The 25,659-nt window shown below is 41.5% G+C and overlaps 1 protein-coding gene across 8 annotated transcripts in view; it reads right to left on the minus strand.

The window, feature by feature from the left end:
* The window catches only part of TBC1D22A (TBC1 domain family member 22A), a 421,974-nt gene that overhangs the window by 289,060 nt on the left and 107,255 nt on the right, over positions 1-25,659 (minus strand). For all 8 annotated transcript variants that reach the window (XM_039515243.1, XM_039515232.1, XM_039515281.1 and 5 more), the window contains exon 8: positions 23,126-23,240. In XM_039515243.1, the coding sequence (XP_039371177.1) occupies positions 23,126-23,240 (115 nt within the window). The remainder of the gene's footprint in view (positions 1-23,125; positions 23,241-25,659) is intronic.

Genomic DNA, 25,659 nt, shown 5'->3' on the forward strand with positions numbered 1-25,659 from the left:
TGAAACAGCACAAGGGCAGAGTATGCTGTACAGAGATTGGTTACTACAAAGTAACCAGGCCAATACCAAAAATGTATAATGTAATCTATAGTCAATGCAATGTAATGTATAAAGGTATATAAAAGGACGAAGTTTTCTGTGCAACTTTGGATGTGTGGTACGCCCTATGCCCACCCCCTAACGCTTGAGTCTTATCAATTCGCATAGCTTTGCTGTATGCTAAATAAAGAAACCTCAGTGATGAAATCTGGTGTTTTGAGTTTTTTGGATCCCAGAGAACTGGATGAAGCATTCTCCCAGAACTGGACAAGATGTCCTGGATAAGGCAAGTGTGAAAGGTCTCAGAGAGAATCCCAACAGTGGACAATTAACGCTCTGTATCTCATCTTCCATTTTTGGTTAAGATTATTGACAAAGGCTATGACAGGATAACTCCCAGGAACTAACCACCTCACATGTTCTTCACTAGTTAATCTAGGTATGGAAAGTATGGAATGGAGTCTGCATGGATAGATCACCTCAAGGCCATGCTGATATTAGATCTATCATCTGCCTTTGATGTTTTAATCATGAAGTATTAGTGGTGATTTACCTGTGGACAACCATGGGAAAGGACAAGGCTGTTGGTGGATTGTTTAATTTCTTGCTGAGCAACCTCAAAAAGAGTTGTGATGAGCAATTGTTTTTCCACCAGGATAGCATTCACATGGATTATACACAGTTCCCTTTAGTCTTTCCTCTTGTTTAAAACATATATGAAACCATTGAGAAGGTTACGAAGGAGACATGAGTTACAGCATCTTCAATATATTAATTACATCCATCTCTTATGACCTTTTGACCTTATCCAGAGCCCTTCCAGGACTCAGGAAAGAACTAGGGTCAGCTAACCAAGGCTCAATCTGAATGAAAGTGGGGAGTTTTTGATGAGTTGGGGAAAGGAACAGGAGGACATGGTGAGGATATTTGCACCTTTAAGTGAGACTATGCAAGCACTTCTTGTTGCTCAAGTTCACCATCACTAGATTCCCAGATACCTTTTGATGATCAGATAGGAGCAACAATGGTTGGAACTACACATATTCCCCAGCTGCATTTAGCTGGGAAGTTGCAACCATTTCTTCTAGATGTGGAACTTGTTACCACCAATCATGTCCTTGTCACCTCAAGATTAGAGTGCTGAAATGTGCACTACATTGTGCTAAAACCTAAATCAGACCTGAAACCTGAAGTAGGTGCAGAAATTAGTGGCTTGCTTAAAAGTTATTAAACACTGTGTCTTATCATGAGCATAATACACCACTTTTTCACGACAATACAAGAATGCAAAATAGTAATAGTATCCACATTGCACATCTCATGTAAACATACTAACAAAACTAGGACCTGACTTAGCGGTCAGACCATGAGTTGGGAGCCAGGCCACTTCAGATACCAGAAAATCAGAGTCAGACAATAGAAGCAGGTAGAGCAGGGGAGACAGTTCTAAGTAGAGGAAACCCAGCTACACATACAGCCCTGTTCCTCTGCTTGGTTAAAAGAGAAGCAGGTAACCAACTGGGCTCCCAGCCCCCAATTGCACCAATCAGATCCCTGGATTGGAGTCCTCTCTCAGCGTTGAGCTTGTAGTTAGAGCCCTGCGCAGATACAAATGTATGTCCGCAGATATAAATCGGTATCCACAGGACCGCAGGGCTCTCCCAGGAACTGCAGCAGCAAAAAGAGCAGAACATGGGGCCACCGCTCCCAGGAGCCAACGCCCCACACCAGCAGCTCTTCAGCGTAGCTGCATTGTCTGCAGTCCCTTTTACAACTATAACAGCCTTTCCCCCCAATTGATTAAAAAATTAACTTTATTGCTTTAAGAAAAAAAATTCTGTAATTACTGAATTACAGAGGTCACTCTTCAAAAGTCAATACTTGCCTAGTTAAGATACAGTACTATCTGAACCAAATTTATCTTCAAACTTTAAAGAAACTTGTGACAAGACCAAACTTGGGAAACCTCAGCCTGAGAAGTGGAGGATATCTTTATAAGCAACAGAAAAAAAGACCTTTAAAAAACACAAAATTTAGGCAAGTTTACTGACTTTGGCACTCCAACTATAACCCCACTTTCCATAACCCCAAAGCAGAGCACAAAATTTTGTAATACAAATATACCACCGTGATACAGCAACATAAGTTTGTAAGAAAAAAAGAACACAACACACAACACACCACCCCACACAACATAACATAACAAAAGAAAAAATGAGACAGACAGAAATATACAAGTTCAGTAAAAATCATACTGTGGTGTTGCAGCAAGTATTTACACTAGATTCAGCAAAATTCCCTTGAAGGCATTTACTAAGAATAAACTCTTCCAGACTGTTTGGAAGATAATAAAAGTGTGATTCCAAACTTCTCCAATTTGTCACTAGGGCAATAAATATCCCTTTCACAGTGGCAGCTAGTATAGCTCTATGTCAACATATTTTACTAGTGATAATGTGCTGTCCTCCCATAATCTGTCATGCATTGTCATGGGTGCTCTACTTCAGGTGCGCATGCACCTCGAGCCCCTCCATTGGAGATTTCTAGCTAACACTGTCCATTTGCCTATTGCCTCCTTGTGGCAGACACTAAGGCTATATAGGGGTGAATGAATGAACCTCCCTCCATTTCTTCTCTACCCAGTCATCCACTAAGGAACAACCGAAGTAGAAGGGAAGGAAGGCAGGTAGTGGAGCACTCATAAGTGGACACTCTCAAAGAACTTCTGATACTGCACAGGGTGAGTAACGTTTCCTTCTTCAAGTGGCATCCCTACGGGTGCTCCACTTTCAAGCGGTATCCCAAGAAGGAGGAGGGAGCTTCGGAATAGGGTCCAGAACTGAAGGCAGTACTGCACAGCCAAGTACGTCATTGGATCTGACAACATGGAGCAGGGTGTAATGCTCTGAAAACGTACAGATGGAGATCCAAGTGGTGGCCATACACATCACAGTAGATGTTGTCTGATCTAGTTGAATGTGCTCTCACCCTTGGGGGAAGGGGCACTGAGCCCCTGCAGACTCATAACAGGTAAAGATACAACCTACTACCCATTTTGAAAGTCTTTGAGTAGAGCTAGGAACCCTCTTGGAGATTGCCTGGACTCTTCATAGCCTTCTTAGATAGATCTAAGACCCTTCTAACATCCAGGGTATGGAAATAGGATTCCTGTTAAGAATTATGAGGTTTCGGAAATAGTACTGGTAGATGGATACATTGGTTAAAAAATCCGATGAAACCTTTGGCAGGAACCCAGGATGTGGACATAAAGAGACTTTATCATTAAAGAACACTGTAAAGGAGGGCTCTGCCATTAAGGCTCCAACCTCCCTGACACTATGGGTCTAAAAAGGCCGTCTTCATATATACATCAAGCAGGTAGCCATTGGTTCAAATGGAGGTCTTATGAGGAGGTTGAGAATCAGGTTAAGGTCCCAAGGCAGGATGAGGTATTTAATTTGGGAGAAAAAAGATTACCCAGACCCTTAAGCCTGGGTGATGCCAGGTGAGCAAAAATGGATAATCCCTAGATCTGGGATTGAAAGGCTGAAATGGTGGCCAAGTGTACCTTGACCAAACTGATAAATAACCCAGATGTCTTCAGATCCAGCAGTTAATCTAGCCCAATGAGCCCTGAAGTAACAACAATCACACCAATGCACAAATCTCTTCCATTTCTCCAGGTATTTAGTAGTGCAGGTTGACGCTTTTCTCCTGCACATCCATAGAGCAGGAAGCCTCTACTCCTGAGAATCATCCAGGAGCCATTCCCTGAGGTGTAGAACTGCAGGTGAAGCATGGACAGAAAATGAGGAACGGTCAGGAGCTTGATTGATGGTTGGACACAGAGCTGAAGCAGGTAAGGGTACCATGCTTATCTCAGCCAGGTAGGTACCACTAGGATAACTCTGGCCCTGCCCTGCCCAATTTTGTCCAGCATCTTTAGAATTAGAATAGCAGTTCTCAAACTGTGGGTCATGATCCCAAAGTGGGTTGTGACCCCTTTTTAATGGGGTTGCCAGAGCTGGCATTAGACTTGTGGGGCTTAGGGCCAAAGCCAAAGCCCAAGGGCATAAGCCATAGGTGGTGAGGCTCAGGTTACAGGCCCCCGACTGGGTCTGAAGCCCTTGGGCTTTGGCCCCCCTGCCCAAGGCGGTAGGCTCAGGTTTTGTTACTCCTGCTTGGGGCTGCAGGAATTGGGGGTGCTCAGGCTTCGTTCCCCCTTCCTGGGGTCATGTAGTAACTTTTGTTGTCAGAAGGGGGTCATGGTACAATGAAGTTTGAGAACCCCTGAATTGGAGGCGCTAGGGGAAAGGCATAGAACAGACTCTTCTTCCACAGTAGAAGGAAGGCATCCCCCAGGGAGAAATGACCCAGACCCACCTTGAACAGAAGAGAGGGCACTTCTTGTTCTTGGACATGGTGAAAAGATTGATCTCTGGCAGTCCCCCTCTCTAGAATATGCTGTGGAGAACCTGAGTGTCCAGCTCTCATACATAACATGAGAGTGTCTGTTGAGGGCATTAGCTGTGGTGTTCTGGATGCCTCGGAGGTAGACTGCTGAAATCTGAATAGGGTGGACTATACACAAGTTCTGGAGCTTTATAGCTTTGGCACACAAGGAGAGGAATCTTGCTCCTTCCCTCTTATTGATATAAAACATACAGGACATATAGTCTGTCATGACCTTGATTGCTTTGCCCCAGATGAGGGGCAGAAAATGGAGGCAAACATTCTTGACCACTCTGAGCTCCCACAAGTTGATGTGGAGACTGGTTTTGTGGGCTGTCCATCTGCTCTGAACTGTGAGGGTGTCAAGGCAGGCTCCTCATCTTAACAGGGATGCGTAGATTGTTAGAGTCACTGATGGTGATGGGCTACAGGAGGGGATACCTGCACAGATATTGAATTGCTCCCTCCACCAGTCTAGGGAGTTCTTTACATGAAAGGGACCGTCATCTGTCTGTCCAAGGTGTCCCTGTTCGGAGAATAGGTATTTCTAAGCCAATCCAGGAAACAGCAGACCTTGCATGATTGGTCACAAATGTGCAAGCTACCATATAGTACAAGAGTTGAAGAACATTCTTTATTGTGATACAAGGGCTTCTCTGAATTGTGACCTTGTCAGATCTGGTAGAGACAAATCTGTAAAGAGAGGTATACTCTGGCTGTCAATAAGTCCAAGTATGCCCCTATAAACTATATTCTTTGTACAGGTACCAGCATGAATATCTTTACATTCAGCTGTAGGCCCAATTCTTGGAACAGAGCGAGGGCCTTCTGGGTGGACAATACCACCACCTCAAAAGGAGTGGACCTTGACTAGCCAGTCATTGAGGTATGGAAAGACCAGGACACTTCCTGCCGAAAGTAAGCTGCCACTACTGCTAGAACCTTGAAGACACCCTCGGGGGGATTCGTAGGTATTTCCTGTGAGATTGGTGTACAGTTATATGGAACTGGATATGTCTTGTAAGTCCAGGAATGAAAACCATTTCTTCATCTAGTAAACGAATTATGATTGCCAAAGTTACTATCCTGAACTTTGAAGTTTCATGAACTTGTTTAACCGTATTAGATCCAAGATCAGCCTCCAACCTCCATCACTAGGAAATATTTTGAGTAGAACCCCATGCGGGGAAGCAACCAGTTCCACTGCTCCTAGCTGAAGGAGAGAGTTCACCTTTTGCCTCAGTAGAAGCTCATGAGAGGAGTTTCTGAAGATGGACAGGGAAGAGGGGTTAAAAAAAAAAAAGCAAAGGGTGTAGCCTGATGTTATGACCCACAAGACACATCAGTCCATGGTGATCAGCTCCCACGCCTGGAGGAAATGGACAAGGCTGTCCCCAAAGGGAGAGAGATGGGCTAAAGAGTGTAACTGTAAATCCAGAGGAGTGAGAGGATCTGAACCCTAGACCAACCACTCAAAACTACTGTTTAGATGATGTCTAGGTGATTGTGGAGGGCAGATGGGCAGCCCTCTTCCTCTGAAACCTGTCTCTCTTTTCTGGGCATAACCTTTGGGCAGTTTGTGACCTACTGAAACGCTTCTTTCTCATAGGTGTATAAATGCCCAAGGAATGTAGGGTAGCCCTGGAGTCCCTCAATGTGTGCAGGGAGTCATTTATGGTCTCTGAGAAAAGCTTATGACCATCAATGGGGAGGTCCTCTATGGTGCTATGAACTTCTCTTGGAAACCCCAGAAGTTGAAGCCATCATGCCTGCATATAACAGTTCCAACTCCATGGGGGTAGACAGTTGTGTCCACAGAATTTAGAGATACTTGGAGAGCCGTTCTGGCCAATAGCTGACCCTCCACAACTATTGCTTCCTGCAGTCACATGGCAGCCACTCAATAAAAGCTGTATGTTTGTTTTAATAAGTAAAGCTGTATTTGGCCATGATTGCCTGGTAGTTTGCAATTTGGAACTGCAGGGTTGTGGATGAGTACGATTTTCTTCCAAAAAGACCTAGCCACTTTTGGTCGTCAGAGAGGTTAGATCTTGAAAAGCGCTGTCTACTCCATTTATTCACCGCATCCACCACTAGGAAGTTAGGTGCGGAATGAGAAATAAAAAAAGTCAAAAAGTACAGCTTGCCCCCTTAGGGATTTTATCTGCCCATTTGCACATTGGTGGAATAATTGCAGGTGTTTGCCACACCATCTTAGCTGGAACATTAATAGGTAACACCACTCTGCAGGGTGTTGCCAACTGCAAAATATCTAACATCTTATGATGTGGATATGTGACCTCAAATGGATCTGGAGGTGTCTGCTACCTTTATAATGAAGTCTGAAGCCTGAAGTTGTTGGCCCATCCAGCAACAACAATCAACTGGGAGTCTCGTGGGTGACTTCCTCATCACCCTAGCTCTTCAAATGTCTCCCGTTGTGGATGTGTAGGAGGAGGATGTGAAAATTTGGTCTCCATGAGGGATGGTACAAATGGTCTGTGAAACTGCTGTTAATAGGTAGCCCACAGGTCCTAATATGGCCATTGCAGGTGCCCTAAGAAAGCATGGCTGGTGGGTCACCAAGGATGATGGGACAAGGTCCTCCCTGCTAGAAGGGGTATATAGGAGTAACTGATTGGGAACTGTAGGAGACATCCTGCCATGTGGGGGCAGCCACTGAGGAAGGAGGAGAGTCCTGTGCCATGGAATGTCCACTTGGAGACTGAGGTCTTGGTACCAAGAGACGCTCAGCACCCACCAACAACAGGGACTCTGGTTCATCTGACACAGAGGTCTATCAGGTATCAAAATTCCTGTGGTACCAGAAAGTATCCAAGTACCAATGCCATAGTTAAGGTTCCAGTAGCTGAAGTGGATGATATGGATTATGATGGGGACATGACAGCACCAACAGCTGAACGGGATGCTTCAGAGCCAATGGCAGGGTTGAACTCGATGGTACCCTCTCCTTAGCCTCCTATTGGTGGAGGGTAGTGGTGCCCTATTGGAGCTGAGCTTCCTGTCCTTGGACCCCCAGGGCTTCATAGGCCTGCCAATATCAGAGGAAGAGCCCTTGGCCTCAATGGTACCCTCAGAGACAGAGAACCTTGATGGGGACCTGGTCTTTTCTGGAGCTAGCTCAGAGTAAGAATCCACAGTCTTCTTTCCAAGAGTCTTCCCAGCAGGCTCCAAAGACTTCACTTTCTTAGGAGAAGCATGTCCTGATGTTGACATGGCAACGAATCTGTCCAGGGACAGATATATTGGGGGAGAAGGGGGAGAATCTCCTAACCTGGCTCAGAGGATGGTTGCAGGGAGCATGTCATGACCAGTAGTCTGAGCTTTATCTCCCTGTTCTTCTTTGCCCTGGACTTAAGGGCCAAATAGAAGGAACACTTCTGGGAGAGAGGGGACTCCTCTCAGGCAATGGACAAACTCAGACTGCCTGTCACTATAGCCTCCCAACAAGAGACCCAGTGTTTGAAACCTGGAGAGCCAAGCATGCTCCACTAGGAGAAGATAGTCTCCCAGAAGGAAGAGAGAAGGAAAAAAAAAAACCACAATACTATCACCTAAAACTATACTGTACTAAGCACTAACACTAACTTTACAACTATAAACTATCTAAGTGCATATAAGAAAAGTGAAGGCCGACTACGCTGTAGGCGGACATGCTAGGTTTCCGTCTCAGGTCAAGGTGGTAGAGAAGAAACTGAGGGCAGTTTGCCTGCGCACCCCTATATATAGCCTCAGTGTCTGCCATGATAAGGCATAGGGTGCATGCACAGCTGAATGGACACTGCTAGCTAGACATCTCCAAACAAGGGACCAAGAGGTGCACACACATCTGAAGTGGAGCACTCAGGGACACTACTCAAAGAAGAACAAGGTTTTATAATGTGATGCATTAAGCAACCTTAACGCTAGGCAATGCTATCAGCTCTGCCATTAACATCTGCCAAGTGCATGAATTAAATCCACTGTTCACAATTTACAATATATTAACAAGTAATTTACCATAATAGTTAATCTGTGCAATTCAGAGGGTGCCACTGTCAATCTTGGACTGATCAACTATCAGATTTATAGCCACTGAGATTTTACGAAATTGCCACCTATGGTTAAGTGTCTCCTCCCCATCAAAAACCTTTTCAAATACCTGTTAAGTGCGTGGTTGAATTATCCAGTTTCCTTTTCCCTATCACCTTTCTAAAAATCACTGTCAGTCAAACAATTTACTAATTACACTGCAGATTGGTCCCAAACACAAAGAGAGTGATCACCTACCCTTGTCTACTCTTAATTTCACTACTAGCAAGCCTTTACAGTTGGGTTTCAGGAACTGTTGTTCCACTGCTGGGTTGGGACAGACTGACAATATCCTGGACAAACACTGAATTAAGATAAACATTACGGAATTACGTTTCATAACGTTGGGGTCCACTATATTAAAAATGCAACTGTGCATGTATTATTGCGGAATTTTATGTAACTCTGAGGAGACTGACTAATGCAATCTCTGGAAAAAGTTTTAGGAACCTCAAAGGACTTTGTGGGACAACATGTTTGAAGTGGATTTCCTGGAAAATACCTGGTAGAAGGGAAAACCACATCCTCCCAAGAAGCTACGCCTAAACTTTTCATGAGGGTACTAGTTCTGAGCTGAGGATCTTATGAACATGTGACCATAGAAGAGACCCCTTTATTGGGTTCTGCAGGACTGCTCCTGCCAGAGCCCATGTTAGACTTGGCGTGATCCCTGGTAAGCTTAATGTCATGTATGTAGGTTCTTTTATTGCTCTTAATAAGTTCTTTCAGCAATGCTCTTATCCAAAGAACAAATAAGCTTGTACAGAAAGCTGTGTGGTAGCTTATCTGTGGGCAGTTACACTGTCTCTGACAAGTCTGCCTAGGCAGACTATCTTTTGCTGAGAACACCACAATGAAGGCAGAGAACTACTCAGCCTGGGAATGCTCCTGTCAGGAGGGAGAGAAAAACTGCTCTCCACCCAAGAAAGGCAAGAGCTGGAAACCTGAGAGCAGGTGCCCTCGCTGGACAACTAAAGTGAAAAACAGGAGGAGTTGTCCTGAACTGACATTTAACTGAACGGCTGCTAGGCCTCTAGTGTGGGGTTTCAGGAACTGTTGCTCCAGTTTTGTGTTAAGTCATCCTATATGCAATACTCTCTTATATACGTAATAACTGCATTAATTGAATTTACTGTCTCAATTTTCTGCCACCTTTCACCATTCAGAGTCATTGTCTCAATCTGTATACTAAATCACATATGGGTCCACAGTCCCTCCTGCAAAGGGTGGCGTCAAATAGCTGAGCCTCTTATTCAATTAATTGTTTTAGCTGAAGGTTTCTGGCTGATGAGGGACGGGAAGAGGGATAGTAAAAGAAATGTTTTAAATGCCCCAGCTCCTATCTCAGAATATACAAAACCATAGAATTCTACACTAGTCAAGAGTATTTATCAATCAGCATACTAGGTTCTGCCTTCTGTCATCACAGTCGTTTATCAACAACTCAATAGGTGCATGTATGTGATTGCTCAAGTCATCAAACTTGGATTCTTTTCATTTGAATTTTTCTCTCACAAAAATCTTTTAAATGCCTAATACTTTGTATTAAAAAATGTCACAGGGTGTAGCTACAAAGGTGTAGTCAGATCTCTGTAACAGTACTGTAGTCTTCCACAGGTGCAGGGAACAAGCCCATCCATGTTCTGTCAATACGGTGTCTGTGTTGAACAGTGGTACACAATAAAAGTAGTAAATAGTTAAGAAGCCATATTAAAAGTGAAAATAAAAAGGAGGAGATGGGATGGCTGGGGGGGCCTAGACCTTCCAAAGACTGTCCAAGCACTGTGCTAAAGGATAGCCAGACCACAGCCAGCACTAGCATATTCTGTCCTTGGAACCTGGTACTTCTGCTAATGGCAGGACATAGCAAAGTGCTCACAGACACAGATGTCTGTCAGACTAATGTATTGGGAAAATCAAGTAGTCAGGGACTTAGGCTTTTTGAAGACAGGAAGTGGCAAGCTCTCTTGCTTAGTCACATAGACAATACAAAGGTGGTCAGTGCATCTGAAGAGAAGAGTTTATCTAACATGAGTCGTGACTAGATTTTTCTGAGAGAAATCATTCTGATGCTACCACTTCTGCTCTTTCCCCAATATAGCAGATAAAAGCAGTCTCTCTCTCATAAATAAGCCATTCTTGACTACAATTTTTTTTTCCTACAGGGGAATATTTCTGACAACATTCTATGCCTGCTCTTCATGGCCATTCCAACAAATATATTTATAACAAATCATTACCCTATGAAACTGAAATCCCTGACACAATCTTAATTATGGTCTCGCTACCACTCTACCCAATACCTTTCTTGTTGTCTAGCTTTTCTGTTCTATCCCTAATTGAAATTCTCAATAATACCACCACTTACAACAACAGAGGAGGCCATCCTGTAAAAAATGAGGCATTTAAAAAAAAATTCCACTTTCCTTTTTATACTATTGTTTGTTTAAAAAATTGCCTCCCCCCCAAAAAAAATAGACCTGCAATGGTCTATGAGATTACATTTAAGTAGTATAATTTTGCTTAGACAAATGGACTATCCCAGAATTCTATTTACTGTTGAGCTTTTCACCAAGACACCTGATATAAACATACTATAACAAGACACCTTTCAAAACAAAAAATTAAGCAAAAACCTCTCCTTTATTGGGCAAAAGTTTTTTCACCCTGCCATACTTGGATTCTTTTCACTCAAACTTTTTTCTCATGATTGTGTTAAATGCATAATACTTTGTATTAAAAATTTCACAGGATGTAAAAAATTTAAGTGTAGCATTGCTTGAAATTGTTTAAATAGCCAAAAATAAAAAAAGCATCTCGACTGTAAATGGTAAATTCAAAAACAATGCAAAATCCTATTATAATTTAGTAGACCACTGAACACTTGGAAAACAAAAAACAATCAAGCTCAAATTAAATGCAAACAACGACAGTTACAACAGCTTCATAAAACTCTAATGTATCAACATAACTCTGATAGCTTTTCTTTCCTTCACTGTCATCCAAACTTTAATTTACACTCTGATAATTGGAATATGTGAAAGATCGACTATCGCTGAAATTCATCTAATAATAAATTGCATGAATTATTGCTCTTCTAGTTCCCTATAGGCTATGGGAATTTACCTCCCTTGCCAATGGTCCACTAATTACAATGCCAGTAGCACTTCAGTCATCCTGCGCTGCATTCTAAAATATTATATGGAAATCCCATTAACGTGACTGAAAATTTCAAATGTTGTTAAGTTTTATACATAAAGAGATATGACAATAGATTTATGCTGATTGTGTCTATTGTAATTTCTATTGTTCTGATTATGTAACATATTCCTTTTCTCCCCTTTAGTATTAACCATCAAGAATCCACTTTTGTTTAAAGACTGAGTCAAATACTACTTAAACTTAACAAGACAAATCCTAACAGAGATTCTTTCGGGTCCTCATGAGAAGTTATGACAAATTGTTTCCATTATACAAGACATTTAATCAAAAGCCAAATTATTCTAGTGGTTTAATATGTGTCATAAGCACCCCAATCTCATGTTACTCCTTTTCTCTTTTCACTTTTGCTTTTTCAGCACATGCTGAATTGCTACTAGAGAAACCCAATTTAACATTAACAGCTTATTACTTCATTTTGCTATGGCTACGCCCTTTTATAAAAATCTCAGAAAGGCAATTTTTGTTAAAGTCTAGAGTTGCCAACTTCCTAAAGAGCACAAAAATGAACACTCTTGCCCTGTCCCCTGCCCTGCCCCTTCCCCGAGACCCCGTCATTGCCCCGCCCCTTTTCCGAAGTCCTGCCCCAGGCTTATTCCACCCCCCCTCCCTCCCTCGATCTCTTTCCCCTGTCCCCAATAGGGATCTGAAACCTAATCCTCCACAGATTCTGATTTATATTTTGGTCAAATTTTGACCAAAGACCTCAGATTATTCTCCTTCTCCAATGCAAACTAGTGAGGATATAACACTATTGCACATAGATAATAAATTATAGGTAAACATGTGAGAAGTTACAATTATAGTAAAAGTGATCTTACATTTCATGGATGCTACAGAGTGTAATAGAGCAGCAGGCAAAATTAAGGTTATTTTGTTAACTTTAACTGTATTCCACCTGAATCAAAAAAAACCAGAGATTCTAAGATGTCTGAAGCCACAAGAATGTATTTCTCAAACTGTGCAATATGATATATTACCTTAACTTTTCCAAGAGGTCTGGATAAATCTCCCAAAATGCCAAAATTAAATCACCACATCTGCTCTCAAAATAGTCAAATGCCCCTGTCCTCACTGTGGCTAGCAAAATAAAATAAATTAAATGTTTCTGTGTTAAATTATTTGTAAAATGCAAAGTGGTAAATAAACATTAGTAACCCTTTTAAAAATTAACAGTCCTCATATTTCCCAAATGCTTTGTTTGATGAGTATCAAACTTCACACAAAACCGTTTACGCTGGTACAAAAACACACTTAAGGTTTCACCCAGAATTATATAGTTTAGTTCTGGTTAAGTCAGACAATGCATGCAGGAAGGGTAAATAAAAATCATGCTTTGGCCCAAGCCTACAAGTACGTCTGCACTACAGCAGCTCAGCTACAGTGCCGCCGCTGTGTTAATGTAGCGTAGATGTTTCCTACATCAGCAGTGACCCGAAATTGGTCACAACCTGATTTTAATGGGGTCGCCAGGGCCAGCATTAGATTTGCTGGGACCCAGGGCTGAAGATGAAACCTGAGTTCCACCCCCGCCCGGGGTGGCAGGGCTTAGTCCCCACCCCCTGTCCAGCAGTCATATAGTAACTTTGTTGTGAAAAGGGGGTCGCAATGCGATGAAGTTTGAGAACCCATGTTCTACATTGTTGGAGAGAGTTTTTCATTAATGTATATAATCCACCTCTTTGAGAGGCAGTTGTTAGGTTAAAGGAATAATGCTTCTGGCAATCTAGCTGCCTCTACACTGGGGGCTAGGCTGACCAAACTACATCACACAGGGCATGAAATTTTCACAGCTCTGAGTGATGTAGCTAGGTCAGTCTCAGGTGTAGTTGCAGGTCAGCCCTAAGACCAACTAAAGGGACTGATCCTGTAGACACTACCACGTGTTGTTTTAAACACCATTAACACTAAAGTTAGTGAAACAAGGGCTTTTCTGCATTAGAAAATTGTAGCACTTTAACTATACAGGTATAGTTAAAGCAGTACCACCATCTCTAGGGGTTGGCTACACTTGCAGATGTAGAGCACTGGGAATTAAACCAGCCTTCGGAGACCGCAGCTGGGAAAACGCTGCCGTGAATTTACACTGTCAGCTGCAAGCGCACTGGTGTGGCCACATTAGCAGCTCTTGCAACACCACAAAAAGCAGTGCATTGTGGTAGCTAACCCAGTGTGCAAGTGGCTACAACATGCTTTTCAAATGGGGGGGGGGTGTGATAGGGAGTGTGTTGTGTGTATGTGGAGGGAGAGACAGTGCGTTTTGGGGGGCAGAGTGTGTCAGCATGCTGTCTTGTAAGTTCAGACAGCAGCAGACCCCCTTCCTCTCTCTTTCACAAACCCTCAAGAGCAGCATTCCACAGTAATGGCTTACTTTGTCTCGGAGCAGATAAGCATGCCGGCTGTCAGAAATGGAGCTTTAAACGGGGACATCCGCATGCCTGCAGCTGAGTTCAAAACAATGACCAGAGTGGCCACTTGACTTCCGGGGATTATGGGAAGTTTCCAGAGGCCAATCACAGCACGTCGTCCACACTGATGCCCCGGGTGTTTTAGCTGGGGCACAGCAAACTTTATGCTTCTTGTGGAGGTGGATTACCAGGAACGCTCCAGCTGCAGAGTCCAGGCACTTTAAGTGCCTTGCCAGTGTGGACACCTCAGGAGTTAGGGCACCCAGGGCTGCTTTAAATGCGCTCTAACTTGCAAGTGTAGCCAAGCCCTTAGTGTGGATGCAGTTATAAAGGCACTTTCTACTTGTACAGCTATTCCTGTATGGGAAGGGGGATAACATTACCAGTATAAATGTCACCTTTATAACAGTATAATTGTGTACACACTAGACTAGGGCTTTTACCAGTATAACTGTATTGGTAAAAAAGTCATATGTGTAACCAAAGTAGTTACACTAGTAAAAAAAAGTGTAAAACCAGACAAAGATTTTACAGGATTGGTAACTAACAAGACTAACACCAATTTGAAGAATGTGCAATCTAAAGTGTGCTAATTCTAACAGGCCTTGGTGAAAGATACAAAGGTTCAAGTTTCCAATAAATAATTGAAGATTTAGAAAATTCCAGCACTTTTTAAAACAGGGGAATTCAAAATTTTAGAGAAGGTGTTTTAGGCAAGATTTTTCTCCAGTAATCATTCATCTCCCTTCCCCAGCCCCACAAGTTTCCTTGCCCTCTCTATTCTCTCTCCAAGGACTTTTTTTTTTTGTAAACCAGCCATATGTTTTTCTGTTTACTGTTCAGGTTTCCTCTCCCACCCCTGATCCCCTCTCTCTCAAATGTCTCCAAAGAGGTATTGCTTTAATAAGTCTGCAAATTGTAGTGCCTTATTGACAACACTGCCAAACCGATAAGTAACAGTCACAGTTTGTCAGTTTCACATGGATTCTCCTGAATAGCTGTAGTGAGCGGAAGCCTGTAAGAAAATGTAAGATTCTGTGCTGCATTTAAACCCACGAAGCAAATATGGAAAGCTGGATTTTAGATCTACACATACATACATACACACGACAGATATTAAAGAAAAGTGTTCCTATTTAAAACATGCAATATACAAAAGTGACAACTTGTATATAAAAGACAAATGAATGGTTTAAAAATATAACCTAACCCATCACTTCAAGAACAGGTCAACACTACTCCTTTAAAGGACTAACATTAGCACAGTGGGGTCCCGGTACGAGACTGGGACTTTAGGTGCTATGATAATACAAATAAAATAAATAAAATAATAAAAAATAATAAAAATGAGGATAGGTCTAAGCACCTACCTAACTGGAATGTAAATTAAAGTCAACATCCCAAGAAAGTGACTTATTTGACTTTCTAAATACTATTTAAGTAGCTTACAGAAAAATAATGTTCTTCAGTACTGATGCATACAGTATGAGTGAACCAAACAGAGAGTAACCATCTAGGGTCATGTCTACATTACAAAGTTAAGTTGACTTTATGTCAGTCGACATCGAGCCTCCGATTTAAGCAAGTCGATCTTGCATGTCCATACTACACTCATTGTGTCGGCGGAGTGTATCCTCACTATCAGGGCTTGCATCAACGCATGGAGCACAGTGTACGTATCCCACAGTGCACATAGCTGAGGGGAATTTTCGGTTGGGCTTGCAAAGCCTTATGGGACCAAACATTGCCAAAGAGTACATAAATCGAAAAGGGTACTTCTTAATGGTGTTGCAAGCACTGGTGGATCACAGGCACTGTTTCACCAACATCAACATGGGATGGTCGGGAAAGGTGCATGACGCGCACATCTTTAGGAACACAGGTCTGTTCAGAAAGCTGCAAGCAGGAACTTTCTTTCCAGACTTCAAAATAACTATTGGTGATGTTGAAATGCCAATCGTGATCCTGTAAGACCCAGCCTTCCCTTTGTCCCCATGGCTAATGAAGCTGTACATCGGCAGCAGTAAGGACCAGTTCAACCATAGACTGAGCAAGTGCAAAATGGTGGTGAAACGTGCCTTTGGACGTTTAAACCTTTTTTTATTTCTCCAAAGCACGGAGAAACTTTTCCAAAACTATTCCAAAACTTCTCGAAAATAATTTCTTAACCAGTTTGTTAACATGGGCAAAACAATGCATTTCCCCTTAATCTTGTTCTTGGAAATGGCTGAAATTTTTGCTGAAACTTTCCAGAAGAATTCAGTCCAAGACAGACACCTGGCATATGGAATAGTTAAAGTTTGGCAAAATTATAAGCAACTGAAAATGAGGTCCTATAAAAGGAAGAGTCAGGCAACCTTAACTAGAGATGTTGCACCTATAATAATAAATAAAAAGAGGATAAAGCTGTTTGTTTTTTCCAAACAAAAATTCCACAAACATTTATCAAGCACGACAATATTTTTCCCTGTTTTTTCGTTCCTGAAAAATGGGGAAAATATAACTACAATTTTCTTTGATGACACATTCCTTGGGTTTTATGGTTTTTTAAAAAAAAAATGTTTCCAAGAATGCTAAAATAGAAATACTGGCCTAGTTAATGACAAATTAAATTAACTTCTTGGCTCAACATTTCTGACTGAACTTCTTGCTGGCAATCAAGGTCTATGAAGGTGAACATTCTCTCAACAAGGATAACCATCTCCTAGGTACTTTTGACTTGATGGGAATCCCTCCTGCTCCTTATGGTGTACCACAGATCCAAGTTACCTTTGAGATAGATGTGAATAAACAGCCTTACCCAATTGTTCCCTCCATTGCATTTTCTCTCCTGTAAACTCCACCCCCATCACCAACCACCGTATGTTGAATGAATAAAGAGCCTTTTCTCCTCAATCTGTTCAGTTTTATTATGCACACAAACACACAGAGACAGCAAAGAAAAGTAAGATAACATGGGGCAAAAGGACTGATAACACTGTTCGGGGAGAAACAAGAAGAGCTTGCTTACAGATGCACTGCAACAACAATCCAAGGTGTGGGCGCCTTACGGTCCTTGTACCCTCCCCTGGTGTTGAGCGCAAGGGATTTACCCCCACCTCATAGGACATTTGGGGAAGAAGGATTTAGGCCTGGGGGATGATGGCAGCAGGTCCAGTATAGGCTGCAAAGGGACTCTAGTATCCAGCTGCCTTTCTTGGACCTCATCCAGATGCCTCAACATGTCTGATTGCTCCTTTATAATCCACAGCATCTCTTTCTGTGTGGCATGCTTTTGTTTCCGACATGCTCTCCTGTCCTCCCTGTCCATGTCCAGGTTCTCAGACAGTGTAATCCTCCAAGCTTCCTAGGGATCTTCATGGAAGATTCCAGGCCAACACCATGCCCTCATAAATGGTCTTTTTCAGAGAGCATCCTCTGCGTAGCTGGAGTGGCCACCGATACCCATTACACCTACTCTTTTGTTCAGATTAAACAAAAACTAGCAGTTTGATTTGAAATGTGTACTTACCAGAGGTGCTTTTCCCAGAATCATGCTCCACCGCCAACTGGTCCTCTGAAGAGATGGGCTCCAGGGTTAAAAACAGTTCTTGGCTGTTGGGGAGAATGGATCCTCCACTTGCCTGCCTCACATTCTCCTCCTCCTCCTCCACAGTGCCCTCCTCGTTGTTGCTACAGGTCGCCCAGGGCTCCTAGGAGGTATCTACGGAGCATTTTGGATTAGCGTTGGGGTCACCGTGGAGAATCATATGCAGCTCTTCATAAAAGCAGCATGTCTGTGAGGTAGAACCAGAACGACTGTTCACCTCCCTTGACTTCTGGATGCTTGCTGAAGCTCCTTTATTTTCACATGGCACTGCTGCATTTCCCTGGGGTAACTCTTCTCCCCCATGCCCCGAACAATCTTGCCATAAATACTAGCAGTTCTTCTGCTGGACTGGAGCTCTGCATGCACAGACTCTTCTCCCCACACAGCAATAAGATCCATCACCTCCCGTGTACTCCATGCTGGAGCACCTTTGTGGCCTTGAGTCTCCATGACCAGCTGTGCTGGCAAGCTCTCCATGCTGATCAAATAGGAAATGAAAAATCAAAAGTTCCCAGGGCTTTAACAGGGGAGCGGCTGTTTCCTGTGTATCTGGCTGATGTTCAGTGGAGTTGAAAGAGCTCTCCAGAGCGGTGACAGCGGAGCACTGTATGACACTTCCTGGAAGCCAATTCATTCAAATTACACAATGCAGTGTCTACACTATCCTTATATCGACCCATGGATGTCGAATCAAGCACTACGCCTCTCACAGAGGTAGAGTACAAAAGTCGACTTTACAGGCCACTGACAGAACAAGGAGTAATGGTCTCAAGTTGCAGAGGGAGAGGTTTAGGTTGGATATTAGGAAAAACTTTTTCACTAGTAGGGTGGTGAAGAACTGGAATGGGTTACCTAGGGAGGTAGTGGAATCTCCTTCCTTAGAGGTTTTTAAGGTCAGGCTTGACAAAGCCCTGGCTGGGATGATTTAGTTGGGTTTGGTCCTGCTTTGAGCAGGGGGTTGGACTAGATGACCTCCTGAGGTCCCTTCCAACCCTGAGATTCTATGATTCTATGATCAGCGGAAGGGACTCGGTAGTGTAGACACATACATTATTAGATCGACTTAATGCTGCTTATGTCAACCTAAGTTTGTAGTGTAGACCAGGCCAAGGTTTCATTTGCCAAGGAACCAAATTTAACAACTTTTAAATATACTAACCTATAGACTGATTTATTAACCCTGGCTAATGGAAACGACCCATTTCAACTTAGTGAAAATGGTAGATTATGGAGCCCTAGGGGTGAGGGCCAGCAGTAGGTGTTTTGTAACCCAAGATGGAAAACATTTTTGGGTCCCCAACCACTCCATAGAGGATTTAGCACCCCCAATACTAATTTGGTACCCTAAAATTTGGGCACCCTTGCCTGCCCCTAAAGCCAGCCCTGAGGCCAGCTTAAGCACTGTTGCAATGAACATGAACCAAGGACAGAATCCAACATTCGTCCCAACCCAGCTGCCATCTATTACTGTGTTCCAACATCTTCCTCCTGCGTCTGCTGAAGACTTTTACTACTCTCACTGATCCTGAAATGGCCACAAGAGTAAACAGCCCTCCAGGACAGAGCTTCAAAAAAAACACAAAACCTTCTGTTACTCTCTCTTCTCCGCTCTCTAGAGCCACAAGCAGTGAACTACAGTAAAAATAGCTGCTGCTGCCGCCATCTGACTAAGGGAAGACAGTCTGGCCAACCTCAATTCCCTTCTATACTGTAAAGGAAAGGAGCAGAGGCAAACTTTGGAGGCTGGCCTACTTATTTTCAAAAGAAGGCCAGTGGCAAACAACTCAATTTTCTCTTCCCTCCCTTGAGTGATCTCTGTCTCCATCACATTCCATTAATGGCAATGATTCAGCAATGAGGCAGTCAATGGACTTTATAAAAATTTGTGGCTCAGGTCCAACTGAGCATCACAATGGATGCAGTGACAGTGACTCCAGACATTCAAAACACCAATAGGTGTGAGGAAGAAATGAGGAATACAGAGGATATCAAAGTAGTAACCAAGTGAAATGGTACAAGACTCATCAGTTTGGATATTTAAAAACAAGAGTGAATTTACACATGAGCCCAGTCCTTACAAGGAAACTAACTGGATGACTCTCCCATCCCCAACATCTATGTTAAGTGTTCTAGTGACGTGGTACTCTCATATTGACATGCTCAGCAGCCTACCTTGTTGATATATGCTTACTGGACATCCAATATAGAGATATTATTTTAATGCACCGTGGCAAATTAGTGAGATATAACTGTATTACACAGCTACCATTGTGTTGTTGTTGGCACATTCACAAATTAAGTTCCTCCATTCAGTCACTTAAAATACTCTAACTGGGTGCCTTAAAGTTAGGCATCTTAACCCATATTTATTAGGGTATGTCTACACTACAAGCACTACCATGACAGAGATGCACCAATGGAAGAGTTCTTCCATCAATCTAGCTGAATCTACAGTGGGAGCTAGGTTTTCCACAGCCCTAAGTGATGTAGCTAGGTTGACATAAATTTTAGGTGTACACCACTTCACAGGAAGCTAAACATGTATAATTTAAGTGCCTAGAAGAGGAATTTGCTGTGCTGGGAAACCCTGTGAAAAAGCAGAAACAGACTTCTATTTGCTAAAATATGACTGTTTAAGTTATTTGAATAACCATCTTAACTCTTCATGACAGAGAATCATTGTGTTTGAACAATTCACAAATTACAGACTATTTACTAATAAATGACTCACTTCTATAACTCATGTTTCTGATCAAATTAAGCTACACAGATGTGAATGAGCAATGCCATCACAACAGTGCATTTTCTTTAAAATGTAATTAGTGTACAAAAGATCACACTAAACAACATTCCCGCTTACTTATGAACTGGCAATGATTATTTACACCTTCATTACATGAGGCCAAGTTGCTTCCAGTGGAAGAACACACAAAGAATTTAAACTTGCAACAAAGTGAAGAAGAAGAAGAATGGAATAGCTTATCCTGGAATGTTATCCAGTAATCATAAATCACTCATGTTTAAAAGTTGTGAAATATTTTTTTTAAATGTAATGTTTAGTTTGCTATTTAAAGTAAATAAAATTGTATCATTCTAAAATCTGCACAAGATTTTTAAAAATCTGCCATGGGGTAAAAGGTGGTGCTATATGTCTACTGATTAAACACTACACACATTTTGACAAATCTATCCAAATTCCAGAAATTCTGTTTAACTCTAGTGTGTTTAGTTCTTGCAATTTTTATCCAAATAGATTTAATATACTTTTGCAATACTATGTTTTAATCTTATAAGAAATTAGTGATCAAGGAAAAAAGCATTCAGTGCTGCCACTTCTCACATCTTTATCAAGAGTGTCACAATTTTTTGTGCATTTCTTAAAGCCCAACCTCTAGAAACCTATGATTAGGTAAGAATGTCAGCTTTCATTTAAAAACAATTCTAGGCCTAGGTTGTGGAGAAAAACTTGAAAATATAACTGGAGACCACCATGAAGGCTCAAAACCCCGAAGGCAAATAAAATAAATTCATTGCTTATTTTCGGGGGGGGGGGGGGGGGTTGTTTGGTTGAAAATCATTACATTAAAAACAAACAAACAATCTCAATTTTGGGAGGAATGACTATTTTTAAAATCTTCTGGGTTAGAAATACTCAAATATATATACTGGAAAAATATAGTTCACATGAATATCATATCCCTATTTAATAAGTAACAAATAGAAATGAGACTTAGAATATAATTCACTGATACACACATCTTTTCATTGGCAAATCAACTTTTACTACTTTTTTTGTTGCTGTGTTGTTGTCCAGTTTAAAAAAAAACCTACAATTACTGAAACAGTCATGTTCTCTGATCCCATCATACTGACATTCAGGCAAATGCATTAACAATCACTAGGGTCTCACAAGGAAAGTTGGTGGTAAAGACAAACTTATTTACCATATTAATTAAATGGTCTATTTAACATGGAATATCAATTCTCTAATCACATCTCATTTGAACTTCTTATTTCAATTAACAACTCTAAAATCTACCAACAGAGATCCTACTGTTCTAGGATCATTAAGAACATTTTCATTATCTGTCAAATGAGGGAGTAAGAGGCAGAAACTGCAAGCACTCTCAGGAGTAGGCCTCTACCCCTACTTAAGAGATGATTAGGGAGTAAGCAGCAGTAGTTCTCATTAGTTGCTTAGCAATGAAAGTCTTCCTATTTAACAAGAAATGAAACAAAGCAAGAGAGGTGTTGCCATGCAAATCAATAAATGGATAGTCTTTCATCCACTCAAGGGTAATGCGTCCTCCATTAAATCTAATCAATCTAGGTTAGGACATTGATGGGGTAACTCAAGGAAGAGGTGGAGGAGGAGTAAAGTAAAGATATATACACAATATACAATGTACTCTGTATACACACATACATATATAGCACCTCATAGAACATAGAACGTCCTGCGTAGTTATATATGCAACTGTGTCATTTTCATTATATGTATATTTGAAAAGAAATTAAGGGAAATGTAAAACAGTTAACTTCAAATATATTATTTTCCACTCTATTGTTGCTTACCCTTAATAATCACACACACACCCCCCAAAATAGATTAGGAATTTAAAATGGAAAAAAACTACAATCTGAAATATGTCAGTGATTTACACAAGCATAACCCAATAGTTTATAATTAGTAGTGAACTTTTACAATAGCTTTCCCTTCAATAATTTAGTTATAATGCATAATGCAAATTAAAATAAAATGATGGCAAAAATTATTCCTGAATATTTACAGCTTTTACACAAAACCATCCTTTATAAAAAACATTCTTCAGTAGTTATGATCATAATAAGGATTAAATTATAGTTAAAAGATAACAGTATAATATAGGGTATGCCCTAATTCTAAAATGTCTAGCAGGCCTCAGCCTTGCCATCTAATCCATTAGGGACTCCTCCTACATCTTCAATAGGACTCTATAGGGACAAAGTTTCAGAGTACTACAGAAGTCAAGAGTATCTACACAAATCAGATTGCTGGATCAGGACCTTAGTTTGTAACATAGGTCTGGATACCTTAAAGTTACCATTTTAAACATGTGAATAGTTTTAGCTGTAAATAGTACCCCGCCACTTCTCTGCCCATACATATTTAAGGGAATCACCTGTTTATATAGTTACATTTGCCAAATATATCATTCTCATACACCAGATGACCATTCATATACTCATATGTAATTTATTTATCCAGCTAAACTGTTATACTAAAATGCAGATATTTTTCTGAAATCATAACCAATTTGTAATTAAGTATTGTACCAAATCTTACCTATATATTCACAAACGAAGACTACAAAAAAAGGAGTAACAAGGTCATTTATTCCCTGAACATATCCACTGGCTGGATGACGTATTGCCCAGATAAACAAAATTCGTTCAAAAATCTGAAAGAGAGTTAAAGAAACTGTGAAGCAAGGAATTTATCAAATGGTGAGTACATTTTAAACATGATACTTGAAAAGCATGAAGGACAAATTTAATAGACAATAACTAGCAGTAAAAGTATGCATACGGAAGCATAAATGAACACTGGTACTCATAATTAACTGTCAACATTAATTAAGTTTCTCAGTTATTTAAAGAAAGCACTTTCAAGATATTAGCACATGTTAAAACCAACCTTGTACATAATTCAGTTATATTAGTAACCAAAAAAAAAGAGAGAACTTTTATCACTGGAGCTTTTAAAATAAAAGAAAGAAAGATTTTCCCCTCTTTGGGAATTATACATCACCTTTCCACAACACCCCCCCCCCAATCCCTCTCAAAGATAAATATATTAGTAAGAACCATACTTTGTACTTTTCCAAAATAACAAAAGATCTATTCCAGGGGTAGGCAACCTATGGCATGCGTGCAAAAGGTGGCACGCGAGCCAATTTGCAGTGGCACTCACGCTGCCCGGGTCCTGGCCACCGGTCCGGGGGGCTCTGCATTTTAATTTAATTTTAAATGAAGCTTCTTAAACATTGTAAAGTAAATAAGGTTTTTAAATACAACAATAGTTTAGTTATATATTATGGACTTATAGAAAGAGACCTTCTAAAAAACGTTAAAATGTATTACTGGCACGTGAAACCTTAAATTAGAGTGAATAAATGAAGACTCGGCACACCACTTCTGAAAAGTTGCTGACTTCTGTGATAGGTCAACTGCAGATTTTTGCAATAACTTACCACCACCACCACCACCACCCCCCACCCAAAAAAAAAAAAGCTTGTCTAGCACTGCCTGGCGCCCTTCCAGAATATGTAGGGTAGCGAAACTTAAATCTCTGAAAACTAGGAAATGTAGAGTCAAGGCAATGTCTCCCACATCACACCCCAAGAGAACCTTAACTCTGCCCTCCTTGAGCAATGGCCTAACAAGTGCTTGTTAAAGACCATAGGACTGTACCCTTTCTGAGCATGCTGAAGACAGCAGAGGGCATGAAGAAGAACAGTGTGGGGGAAACTTAAACCTTTCCTTGACTAGGATACAATTTGAGTTTAGGTAGAGTTTCACAAAACAGGCTAGATAAGCCCAACCTACACTCAACCATTTCGCCTACTTCAGATGAACCCCCTAAGACTTGCCAGATGTTAACAGGTTCATTGTTGTCCTAAGGATTTTCTTTGGTTAAGTCCCAGCTGACACTGTATGTCCTTGTAACGTATGCCAAGAAAATACCAGAGCTGCAATGCAGCGCAGAGAGGGTGTAGAGCAACGTGTGCATGCCAGTGTAGACGAGAAGTTCGGATGGGCAACAAAAATACATAACAGAGCATTAGAATGGGTTAAAGTGCACTTATATCCCTCTACCTTCATGGCACACCAAGTGGAATGTCTGCCTCTTAGAGGTGAAAAAGAAAGCAATTTTAGCAGCCCTGAAACTCTACAAGCTTTTAAAAACATTCCTAAATGGCCATTGTGATCATAGACTCTGATCTCTTGCATAAATCAAGCCAGAAAATGGGGGTGGGGGGGGATTCCTCTAGTTGCAGCTGCACCTCTGCCCAGATGGCAATGTGAGCTCTAGCAACTTGCTTCAACTAATGCCAGAATCAATACTGCCACATCTAGCATTGTGAGGATTATTGGCAGTACATGAAGAGGAATGATGACTGAGAAAATTTTATTGGACAACACAGCACAAAAATGCAGAAAGTGGCAGACTTTGTTAGGGACAGGTAAGTTTTGGTTTTGTCCCAGTGCCTATTGCTAGTTCCAAGGGGCAGCATTAAGGTTATGTGGAGGTGTGATGGTGGAAGGCATCAGCTTAGCTCTGTTTCATAGTTTTCAGATGTTTATGTTTAGCCCCTTACTCATTCTGGAAAGGCACAAGCAGCTCTAGGCATTAACTCTGGGAGTTGTGAACTGTTCCATTCAGTTCAATGAGTGTTCTCATCCCTCCATGCCTAATCTCAGAGCTTGCATGCCTGTGCTATGCACTGAGTATATCCATTTTAATCTCCCCACACAAGCATGCCTTTTCCAGTGCCCAGACCATGCCTAGTGCTTCCCAGCAGGAACTGAGGGAGCTTCTCCCAGTAGATAACCAATTCACCCTGGCTGGGACCCCTACACTTGTACTTGCCTCTTTGGTGTCATTTCCTACTTGGCAACTAGACCCTCCTATATCAGCCCAGGCATCCAGGCCACCACCATATTGAGGGTCATATCCTGGCCACAGTACTGCTCCAAAACTTTCCTAGGATAGGACTTGGGAAGATTACATTGAGGGTATACCTGTGGTGTTCTGAGTTTTCCCAAAATTGCACACACCATTCAAAACAACTCCCTTGTAGCCCAAACACCTAGCAA

The sequence above is a fragment of the Mauremys reevesii genome, linkage group 1 (genome assembly GCF_016161935.1).
Source record: "Mauremys reevesii isolate NIE-2019 linkage group 1, ASM1616193v1, whole genome shotgun sequence".
NCBI lineage: Eukaryota > Metazoa > Chordata > Testudines > Geoemydidae > Mauremys > Mauremys reevesii.